The sequence below is a fragment of the Protopterus annectens genome, chromosome 13.part0 (assembly GCF_019279795.1).
Source record: "Protopterus annectens isolate FY-2018-M chromosome 13.part0, PAN1.0, whole genome shotgun sequence".
NCBI classification, from domain to species: domain Eukaryota; kingdom Metazoa; phylum Chordata; order Ceratodontiformes; family Protopteridae; genus Protopterus; species Protopterus annectens.
In genome coordinates, this window is record NC_056747.1 from 610497484 (window position 1) to 610509663 (window position 12180).

General features: G+C 40.6%; 1 protein-coding gene across 2 annotated transcripts in view; it reads left to right on the forward strand.

Moving 5' to 3' along the window:
- TRIM37 (tripartite motif containing 37) overlaps nucleotides 1-12180 on the forward strand; it is a 2575817-nt gene that overhangs the window by 824389 nt on the left and 1739248 nt on the right. For both annotated transcript variants that reach the window (XM_044054277.1, XM_044054276.1), the window contains exon 12: nucleotides 3898-3979. In XM_044054277.1, the coding sequence (XP_043910212.1) occupies nucleotides 3898-3979 (82 nt within the window). The remainder of the gene's footprint in view (nucleotides 1-3897; nucleotides 3980-12180) is intronic.

Sequence of the window (12180 nt, forward strand, 5' to 3'; positions counted from 1 at the left end):
ACTTTAAATTTTAATTAATTGATTGTTTTTAATTGTGCTAATTGGTAACTTAGTATGTATTTAAGAGCTTTGATTTTTTTGATTGAATGTATTCTGATGAAGTCGTTTGATGAAAGCGGTCATTAAAAGTTTTGTACGCTATTTTTTGGATCTGTGAATTCCTCTGCTTGGTTCCTCCTGCCATTTTTTTTTTTTTGACTTCTTTCATCTTTTCGTCTTGTTTTTTCAAACATACTTGCTTACAAAACACTTGTTTATAGATTAAGCCAAGGGCATTAATCCAGATATTCACTCACCTTTGCAAAAATAAGAGAAAACATCTCAACTCTGCATATAATATAAATGGTATGCTTTTACACCCTTGCTCCTAAGCGCCTCAAGATTAGAGCATATTAACTTAGACTTGCTTTTGTCTAGCCTTTCTTCTCTTGTTACATTTTAAAGCCTTTATTTCTTACAACTAAAAAAGTACTCATTTACTTTAAAAAGTGCGTGTTTACCTTAATATCTTTATCACTTACAGCAATCACTGAAAAGATCCCCCCATTTAAAATACCTGGCTACATATACACAAAACTGCTTTATCATGCACCATGCAGTTTGTATCATTAAATGTTTTTTATATAAATACTATTAAAACAGAAATTGTTTTACTTATAGTCACCTTTTCCCCTTTTAGTGTCCTCCTAAACATGGGGTTCATAGGTTTGTACTAAGCTATCTGTCCTAGGGCCTATACAAGCCTAGCCATAACAATTCCCTGGCTATTTCTTCCCACAATATTTATTTCCCTGGACCCCCCTGTCTAGCAAGATGACCGACGTGATCCCCGGGGGAGGTTTTCTTTCTCCCATCCAATCGTCTAGGTTCCTTTTGAAGAGGGCCAAGGAGGCTCTCTGCTTGACATGTATGGGCAGTCTATTCCAGAGTCTGGGGAGTCTCTGCGTCAGGAACCTATCCCTCCAGCATGTTTTGTTTATCATGATGACAAGGATTAAATCCCAGGAGCGTGTGGCTCTGAGGGATTGGGATTTCTTTGTGTAGCATGTCCAACAGCTCTGGGTTTGACATGGCCTTGTATGTTAAGCAGAGATCACCTCTGAGTAGACGATATGCAACAGAGTATAGCCGGAGGTTTTTAAGGTGGTCAGCATAGGGCATCTGCTTTAGGCTTGTGATTCTTTTAGTGAGGTATTTCTGCAGCCTTTCCAGTTGTTGCAGATGTCTTGAGAGGTACATACCAAATGGGGCGTTGTATTTTATTATGGGTCTAATGAAGGATGAGTACAGTGGGATAATGACCTCCTTTTTTTCTGGATGAAAAGCCCTTAGTGATGAGGTGTGCCACATAGAAGGATTTCCTGACTGTTGTGGCGATGTGGTTATTGAAGGTGCGACCACTGTCCACCTGTGTCCCTAAGTCTGTTATCACACTTTTGGTGTTTAGTGTACTGCCACCTATGTGGTAATACACGGGTACATCTTTTTTACCAAAGGGGATAACTGTACATTTCTTGGCATTGAGCTTGAGCCCATGGCTCTGACACCAAGCATCTGTTTCTGTAAGGCCCTTTTGTTAGAGTATCCACATCATTTGGGGATTTAATAATGGCTCCGAGTTTGCAGTCATCTGCAAACGTTGTTAGCCAGAGTCCCTTAGTGTTGGCCTGTACTTCAGAGAAGTAGATGCCAAACAAGAGCCGTCCCAGGACCGAACCTTGAGGTACTCCACTTATCACTTGTTTGGAGCTGGATTTGGAGTCAGCTACTTTTACAGTGTGGGTTCTGTCAGTAAGCCAGTTGGCAACCCATCGAGTGATGTAGGGATTAACGCCCAGCTTAGTAAGTTTATCTATGATTCCCGAGTGGGGGATGGTGTCAAAGGCCTTGGCGAGGTTCAGATAAGCTGTGTGGACTGCCTTATCCTCATCCACGGCTCTGGAGACTTAGTCGAAGAAGTCAGCCAGGTTCAGGAGACGAGATTGGCCCTTCACGAACCCAAACTGGGTGGGGTCCAGTGTTTGGTTGCCAATGTCTTTGTTTATAAGTTCCATGCCCTTGCAGATCAGGCTGGTCAGACTGATGGGGCGGTAGTTCCTGGGATCCAAGGTGGATCCCCCCTTGTGGAGCGGGATAACTGTAGCTGTGTGCCACTCATTTGGCACGAAGCCTGAGGTGAGGGTATGCTTAAACATGACACTTAGGTGTGAGGTGCCAGTACATTTTGTAGTTCATGTAGTACACAGCCCGGGATGACATCTGGTCCCATGGATGCTGTATTCTTAGCTTTGGAGAGTGCGTTTTTTACCTGTGTGGTCATTACCGGAATTTGGCAATCTTTCGGTATTGAGATGGGCCTTTTAGGGGGTGAGAGGAGGGTGACATTGGCACTGAATCGATCTGACAGGATATTGGCAATATCCTTGGGATCAGTATATTTAATGCCATTCTGTTGTAGCTCAGAGCAGATCTGAGCATTGCCATTTAGATTCTTGACATAGTTATAGAATGCCTTGTGGTTGTCTTTGGAATCTTTGGCAATTTTATTTTCATAACTAGCTTTGGAGGACTTTATGAGGGATCTCAGCTTCTTACTGAAGCTGGTAAGGGAATTTTTTGCATCATGGGATTTTCCTCTTTTCTGCAACAGTTTCTTCCTTTTGTTGTAAAGTTTGTTTATGGTAGGGGACCACCAGATTGACTTCCTTTTTTTGGAGGAGAGCATCTTGGTTCTATTTGGGATGGCACGATTCATGCACGAGTGGGTGTGCTCATACAGTGCCTTAGTGTAGGACTCAGCAGTCGAACTTTCAGTTCCCATCTGCATGGGTGTCATGAAGTATATGCTTTACAGTCCTCCCACAAGTTTAACAAAGTCTACAAAAGTCCACTCTTTCTCAGTCACTTTGCCTTGCAAATCCATATTTCACAAATGTGTTTGATATTTTATAATCTCACATTTATTTACTAGTTTCGTTGTTGCTGGTCTTCCAGTTTATGTTCATCTCGATCTCCCAACACCAGACTCTGGTTCACATCCAAGGTACTCCTGAATCTTCTAGTCAACTCTTGTGCCTTTTATGTCTTTCTCTTTCTCTCAAGCATTTTCCATCTGAACACTGGAAAAGGTTTCACTATTAAAGTCTCTGTATGAGCTTTATTGTCAGAGGAATGAGAGCATGGTCCCTGTCTGTTTGTTGGATAAACTTTTGTATTTCCTTCTTAGCCTGTTCTGCATCAAAAAAGTCCTTGATCCTCCAGGAAAAATATTCTGGCGACAGCTGGATGCAACGGATTGAATCTCGCACATGTCTCTCAACATTCTTTGACTGCTGGGATAAATTTGCTTCTCTTCTACCCTGGTGTATAGTGAATAATCATTTTCCACAAATGCTTTGCTGTCTCCAGTTTTTAATATGTTTTCCTTCTACCATGATTTTGTCAGGTCAACTCTTTCTGCTGGTATGATTTCATCCTTACCAATACAGGTTTTGGCAGCTTTCTCATGGCCAAGTTTCAAGCATGCAGTCTGTGTGCCCTTTCGGTTAACAAATCTTGCTGTGGAATACTAGTCCAGTTGCTTAATCTGCCAGATTTAATCTTTGTAAAGTTTTCTGTGCCATTCACTTTTTCATGATTTAGAAATGCACAGGAAAAGGTTATATGAAGCTGGATTCATAAAGTTAAAGATCTGTTAATGACAGTTGTATAAGTGTTTGATTACTATATGATTACTAGATGGTACTTAGAAGGTTATATATCTTGCATTATGTTGGGCAACTGTTGATGTAAATTAGTTGTATCATAACATGATCTCTGTTGCTTTGATAGTGCATTGGAACTTAACTGTAACTTTTAACTGTTCTGTTGATACGTTTTGTGTTGTCTTATTTGCAGCACTTTACGACAGCGAGCTGATCCAGTGTACAGCCCCCCTCTTCAAGTATCTGGATTGTGCTGGAGGTTGAAAGTTTATCCGGTAGGATTCAAACTGTAGATTATCTAATTATTAATGCAAAATTATGTAAAAAACAGATGCAAGGAAGAAAGATTCTGTGGCAGCTCATTGTATAGTAAATGTGAAATATGTACATGTAACTGCCAGCTGAGCACTCATTGTCAGAGATGCCACATTAGTGGCCATTTTCTATAAGAACCTTCTGAGGGAAAAAGACTTCATTGGTGAGTTAGGAACAGTAAGCTGAGCCTCTCCAAGTATGTTTACAAAAGCACATGTTGGTAAGTATAGCCCAGAACCAGCATTACATTTCAGAAGTACTTTGTGATTTTAGTATAGGGGAACTCTGCTTTGCTTTGAAAATATGGGTGTGCTCTTTTGTCTACTATCAGGTTTTTTTTTTTTTGAGATCTTGGGTCTCTGCACTCCTCCTTAATCAATATGATTTCTTTGACAGGGGAATACATTTCCTAATCATGTTAATTTATTTCTGACCATGCTTGCAGATTCAAACGTCTTCAAATGTGTCTTCTACAACATGTACTTTTGGAAGGTTCTCTTGTTCATTTCATTAAAATATCATAGCTTTAGCAGGTGCACATGTGGCTGTTAGATTCTGAGCCTTGGGCATTATAAGAATTGACTTTCTTGCTTATTTTCAGCACTACTTGGCTTCTTACAACATTGGTTGGAGGGCCAGTATTGGAATTTGCTGTTTGGCTTATTGCACAATCCAGAAAAGCATTTGAGGTAAGGGTTTTGGAGTATAGGTCTGACTATGCAACCAAATCTGCACAAACAACAGTAGTCTGTTACTCCTCAGTCATGTGTATGCTGTGCCCCACCCCACTTGAGTTTGAAGATTATGTCCTACTCATCATCTGGGGATTACTGAAAATATGGTTCCAGAAGTAACCTGATTGCCTGCCCTTGGGAGCAAGAGCTAGTGAGGTGCATTGTGCCTCATGTCATATATATGAGCAAACTGACTCTCCAGTGGTTCCCTGGAATAAGTATCTTGGCCTGCACTTGCACTGTAGGGATTGACTCTCTATGCTGCCACCCTAAAGGGAAGTGTACTCTCCATTTAAGGTTGAGCCAATTCCCAGTGTGCCCCCTTAATCCTTTACTGAGCTTTCAGCCTTTTCATTTTTCCATGCTGCATTTTCAGCATATGGAAGAATCATTTCAAGTAGCAGAGAATTCCATCCAGATCCCTGTAGATTCCCTTAAGAATCCTTTCCTCTCAGCCCCACTCCATACAAGATTAGCCTTAGGAACTGCTGGTAAAAAAAAAAAAAAAAAACTTCACCCTCACATAGAGGTCCATAACACCGTGCAGGTGGACTTCGGACATCGTGGAAAGGTAATACTTTCCAGAATTTCTTGAGCCAACCTCCTGCATCCGTTCATCTAGCAGGCCAGATATTGTTAGAGGAGTACCTGGCTTGGTCCTTTTTTTTCCTCAGAGGACCATAAAATCTTTAAATTACTTGCTTAGCTAAAAGCAATATTAATATTATGAAGAGAAAATTAGCCACTACCCTATTAGCTAACGACTTGTATTCCTTCCTTAAATGCCATTACATGTTAGAGTCTTAAAATAAATTAGTTTACATGTGAAGTGTATACAATTTATATAGAGATGTATGGTTATATTCCCAGAATGCTGGAATTTGGACCCCCCTCCCCTAACATGCATCACTGTTACCGCTCATTTATATGTTTTAGTGTGTGTGTGTGTGTGTGTGTATATATATATATATATATATATATATATATAAACATGTGTGTGTATACACATACGTGTGTCTACATGTGTGTGTGTCTATACACATATGTGTGTGTCTGTGCCTATGCATATATGTGGGTGTGTGTGTGATGTGGGTGTGTGTGTGTCTATACACATACGTGGGTGTGTGTGTATACACACACACATATATATATATATATATGTGTGTGTGTGTGTGTGTGTGTGTATATACACATATGTATGTGTCTGTGTATATACACACACACACATATATATATATATATATATATATATATATATATATATCTCTGTATACACGTGTGTGTGTGTCTCTGTATACACGTGTGTGTGTGTCTCTGTATACACGTGTGTGTGTGTATACACGTGTTTATACGTGTGTGTGTATACACGTGTGTGTGTGTGTACACATATGTGTGTGTGTGTGTGTACACATATGTGTGTGTGTGTGTGTACACATATGTGTGTGTGTGTGTGTATACACATATGTGTGTGTGTGTGTATACACATACATATATGTGTGTGTACACATGTGTGCATGTGTGTATTCACATGTGTGCGTGTGCGTATACACATATGTATGTGTGTGTCTGTTTGTATACACATATATATATGTGTCTGTGTGTATACACACATATATATATATATGTGTGTGTGTGTATACACATATGTATGTGTGTATGTATACATGTATATGTATGTGTGTATACACGTATATGTGTGTGTGTGTGTGTGTGTGTATACACATATAGATGTGTGTGTATACGCATATATGTGTGTGTGTATACCAGAAGCTGACTAGAACAATCAGAAGTACCTTGGAATCATATCAAAAACAAATGTCTGAAAAGCGATGTGGTTAAGAAGACTTGCAACAAAGTGAAATTACCGAATGTGTTGGAGAACTGTAAAACATCAGTCCCATTAGTTAGTTTAGACATGTGAAATGTGGTTCTGCAAGAAGAATTTGTTTAAAAAGACTGAAAGTTTTTTCAGAGAGTGTTAAATGTTGGGGGATGTTAAGTATAACGTCCAGTTTATATCATTAATGTTTAGAAGCACACTAAATGACTGCAAGCAAAGCAATTTTTGTTCATAGTGTCTGTATAAAAGGTCCTGATATGAAAGCTTATTATGTTGTAAAGTAGTTCTGCAGAGTATTCAGTCAGGGGAATTTGAAGTGCAGGGGGGGGGGTATTGGTAGCTGATGTATACATTAGTGACATTAAAGAAAGTCCTCTGTCCTAGCTGTAAAGTACCTATGCATTATACTACTACAAGTTAAGAAAGGCTGCAAAGAAACAAGTTAATATTAATAAAATGCTGTGATCTTTGTCTCTTGGGGGAATGAAAATGTGAACTGACCATATTACTTACAGAATGACAACTATAATAAAAAATAATTTTTAAATAATTATTATATGTTACCAGGATTTTCCAACTTTTCAGTGGAGGTCCAGTGAGAAAGACACCGTAAATCAATTTGAAACAAGGCAAACTGTGCAAATAAGTAAAAACAGTTTTCCTAGCAGGATAACAATACAAAGTAAGTTTATGAGGAAAAATAGTAGCAGTATAGGAGTCAGTCTTACAGATTTACAATAAATTACATTAAAAATTAGTCACAATTGCATATGGATTCATATATGTTAATAGGGGACGCAGGCGATTAGCTACTTTTGCAGGCCTTTTTAAGCCTAGCCAGTTTTCCTTTTTGTACTAGACTGGCCTTACTCATCCCATGGTCAGTAACTGCATCTTACCCCTAATGAGAATAACTGGGTTTATACCACAGATAATTTGAAGTGACCCATGCATGTGATAAAGCATTTGTGAGCTGCCTCTGACCATTAGTAATACAGGGTGCAGTCCTGGGGTAAATTTCTTGATTCCCATCCACAGATCCAAGTTGCACTTGAATACTGAACAGGAATGAGCTTTGTTTTAAGTGGATGGGAGTCCGTTCCAAAGGCAGTGGTATCCATGGCGAGATATAATTGTCCCTCAAAATTGTTCTGTTGATGATGTAGAAGAGGTTTAGATCCATAAACTGGGTATTTCTGATGCCATTTGACTTGCAGATGTGCAGTAAATGGGTCAGAAGATACATTCCATTCCAGATACAGGTCACCTGTTAGCCATCTGTAGGACACCGAGTAAAGTGATATAGCTTCGAGTCTGTCTGTGTAGGTATGTTGTTCATGGCCTTTTATCATTTTAGTACGGTATCTCTGTGGCCATTCCAGTTGGTGCATATGTCTGGACAGATACAGGTCAAGGGGGAGTATTATTATCAATGATTGGCCTAATGAGGGCTGGGTAGATGGGGACAATGGCATCTCTAGATCTAGACGCAGTCCCCTTGTTTATAAGCTGTGCAATATAGAATGTCTTTCTAATGACACTGGGCACATACTTGTCAAAAGATAGGCCACTGTCCACAAAGTCCTCCAATCCCGGTCAACTCTTATGGGCATACTGTCAAAGTGCTAGTTTTTTGGGGTAGATGACTTCTGAATATATACAGTAATGCATTTTTGGCATTTAGTTTCAGTCCATGATTTTGGCACTAGTTATTTACTTGGGACATGCCTTCCTGCAGGATGGCCAAATGATTTAGGGATTCAGTGGCTATTCCAAGTTTGCAGTCATACGCAAACTTAGTCAGCCAGAGCCCTTTGGTATTTGCTTTTACTTCAGAGAAATAATGACAAAGCAGGAGAGGTCCAAGTACAGAACCCTGGAGAACTCCTCTGGTGACTGCTCTCTTTGTGGAGATAATTTTGCCTGCTTTAATTTCCTGTGTTTTACCTGTGAGCCAGTTGGCAGTTAAGTGCGAGACACAGAGGTTTATTACCAGTTTATTAAGTTTTTTATTTTTATTATACCCGAGTGGTGGATTATGTCAAAAGCTTTGACCAGATTATGGTATGCAGAGTGTACAATTTTATATAAAGCAGATTAATGGTAAATCACTTTTAAAAATGTCGCATTTATTTCCACCTCCATAGCAGTATCAGAGAACAATATGGATATTTGTTGCAGTGCAGTACAGAGCATAAATAGGGGTAAGTAGTACAGATAAGTACTCTGATAGTCGATAGATTTGAGTTAAGTGTAGGTAAGTTGAAAAGTTTAGGTCTAGAGGAGTTGAAATGGATATGGGAAGGAGAAAAGCATGGATTGTAAAGTGGGAAAGAGTTGAGAGCAAAAAGATAGAACTGAATAAGACAGAAATGGAAGAGCAGAATAAAACAGACAGTAGGCATTTTGAGTCTGGAATATCATTAAGTTAAAATGGGGGAAAAGCAGGAATACAATGGAGGAAGGCTGTCATATGGAAAATATAATAGCTTTATAAATTATCATGTGAATGAGTATGGTAGAGGGGGGAATAGCTGACTTTCTAGTGAAGACAGCGCTGGCACGTTCTTCAAACCACCATCTACAGTAAGTGGAGCACTAGCAGAAATGTGGTGTTATAAAACCTCAAATAATGGTAGAAACCAGAAAGGCAGAACTGTGATTTGAGGAAATATACCCTACAGAAATGAAATGTCAGAGCACCTTGTAGTCCTGGAGGGGAAATCCAAGCCACTACAAATGGTGATGTAATACACCAAGTCCAGTGTTGTCATTGTGCAGCTATTTTCAGTAGCTGCACACCAAGAAACAAGCATGAGGGTGGGCTCCCTCCTGGTGGAACGGTCATTCAGGTATGTTAGTTTATTTACTTACTGATTTGTTTTTATTTTGCTGGTCCAATAGGCATGGCCTTTTACAAATGAACCATAGATAATTGTAAATTGCCTGGGATATTGGGGAAATTCTCCCATTTTCAAGAAACACAAAAGAAAAACAGCAGTCAGAACTCCCCCATTCTTTTCTCTTTGCCTATACTCTGATATCAGTCCCTGCTAGGGAAAGCAGTCTTTTACCTGAAGTCAAAACTTCTGCTTGGCCTCATCTCGGTCTGATGTTCTTCGTGTTTCACTGTTGCAGTCATTACATTTGAGTTATATGCCTGCAGGTAGCCCTCAGCCTGCCTGAATACCAGAGTCTTGGGATTTCTGCGTCGGAAGATGTCACTTCTTCCATGACATCAAGTCGTCAGGGGTATAAAACATGCAGCCGACCACATTACATCAGTCTTTCTTGCCGTGCGGTGCCAGAAGCAGAAGCAGTTTGCAAGTGCCGGTCAGCCGACTCCTGAAATTTTCATTTTCAAGTTTCAGACCTGAAGTCTTCTAAAAGATAAGTATCCCATTGAGGATCCTTTATTCTTGCTCTAACTGATGTCAGAAAAAATTAATAATTGTCTTGCCTGTGGAAAGCAAATACCTCATAGAGATTTTAATTCTTAGTGCGTCACCTGTTTAGGCCCAGACCACGACGTCCCTTGCTGTCGGTTTTTCTGCCTTGTTCAACGCCCGAACTATCCACCGTCGGGCAATTCTTGTAGGTAAATACTTTCGCTCTCTCTCTCCGTACTCCGAAATGGCATCGGTAAGCAATCTGACTATGATCTTCCGAAAAAACATAAGGATAAAGACAGAGACCACATAGGTCCAAAACTGCCAACGACGCTACCGTTAGTTGCCAGTCCACTGGTACTCAGTGAGGTGCTTTCGCAGCCCCTGATACCCACTTCTACGGATTTGCAGGCCTCTTCTGAGACCATTCGGAGTCCGGTATGCTGAGAGATGCTTCTTCGACTTTGGAACCTGTGCATGTTTGTACCTTGGATGGGTCCAGAGCTGCTGTGCAGGCACCAGCTTCTGAGGGTGTATTCAGGCCTACCGATGTTCATATTAAACCGACGACTGCGTTTCAAGCCAAAAATACTGAATTTCTTAGGCCTAAAGTTCACACTACGCCTAGGAAACCAATGACCAAAGTGCATTCTCAGGCCAACAGGCCTCAAAAATAAATGATTAGAATGGCTGAAGACCTTATTACCTTAATTAGGGGAAGCCAGCCTTTCCCCTTCGAGACCTAGAACTGATTTTCCTTCTGATTCTTTTGATCAGGAATCTGCTATCTCTGTTCATTCTGACTACCAGGACATACCCTTATCTGCCTATGAGGATTCTGATGCAGAGGATTCCATTCACTCTGCTTCCCCTCCAGAAGGTTTTTCTTTTGGTGAAACCTTGCTTACCTTTGGGGAGCATTACCGCTAGGAAATCCAGGACTACTCTGTCCAAAAAGAGACTCAGGAGTTTTTAAACCTGCCTCAGCACAGGCCTCTAGCTATCCCTCCTGTTCTGGAGATTGTAGATGTTTTCTTGGAATCCAGCCTTAGCCCGGATACTTTGCCTCCAGCTCCCAGAAAACCTGACAGGTACTATAGAGTACCTGACTCTCACAAATTCCTTTTCAAGAATTCTACTGTGGATCCAGAGACCATTTCCCAAGGATCAAAAGGCATTAAGGCTACTACTGCCAAGAATCCAACCCCTTCTGATAGGGATTCTAGGGCTTTAGGCAGATGGGGTAAGAAGGTATACACATCTGCTACTCTGGCCATTATGGCTTTAAATTGCCAGTTTCATATGATAAAGTATCAGCAGCATATTATGGGGCTAATTAAACAAAAAAATGATGTTGATTCCTGACTGTGCAGAACACAGAGTTAATGCATTCTGCTGACCAAGTTGGTGAACATACTTTGCAGTGTGATTTTAATGCTTTAGAAGCATCTTGTAGGGCTGCTGTCACTGGGTCTGTTCTTAGAAGACATGCTTGGCTTAAGGAACAAAACTTTCCAGATCATGTCAAAGCAAAATTACTGGATGCACCCTTAAACCAAGAGTGCCTATTTGACAATAAAGCAGAATAAGTTCTCAAAAGGATGGAGGAGAAAGCTAAGTCTATGCAAACTGTTAAAGATTTCTTACAAGTACAGCCACCTAGATTCAGTAGGCATTAGTTTCAAAGAACTGGTCCTTTCCAGTCCCTTCCAGGCCTTCTCAGCCCAAACCCAGGGGCAGCAGACCCCCCAAGACTTAAGTCTCAGTTTATGCACAGATCTAAGCAGTGGGGTGCTCCCATGTCCAAAACAGGGAGTAGTAAGCCACACCCCTATGGTAAACTTGCACAATGACTTATCCTTAACTCCCCCAAGCCTTGCATCTTTAGGAGGAAAACTCAACTTGCATGCAAAAAACTGGGAAAACATTACCCAAAACAAATGGGTTTTAAACATTGTTTCCCTAGGATACAGATTCCACTTCCACTCACTCCCAACCCTAAGTGATGGCCAGACCTCCCCCCAAAACCAGTGGGCGGAGGCCCAAAAGCAAGTACTTTCTCTCCTCACCATCAAGGCTATTCAACCTGTCCCAGCAGAACAAAGGGGACAAGGCTTTTACTCAAAACTGTTCCCAGAAAATAAAACTCCTGTCATCCTGTCCTGGATTTATCTATTCTCAACACCTTTCTGGTGGTT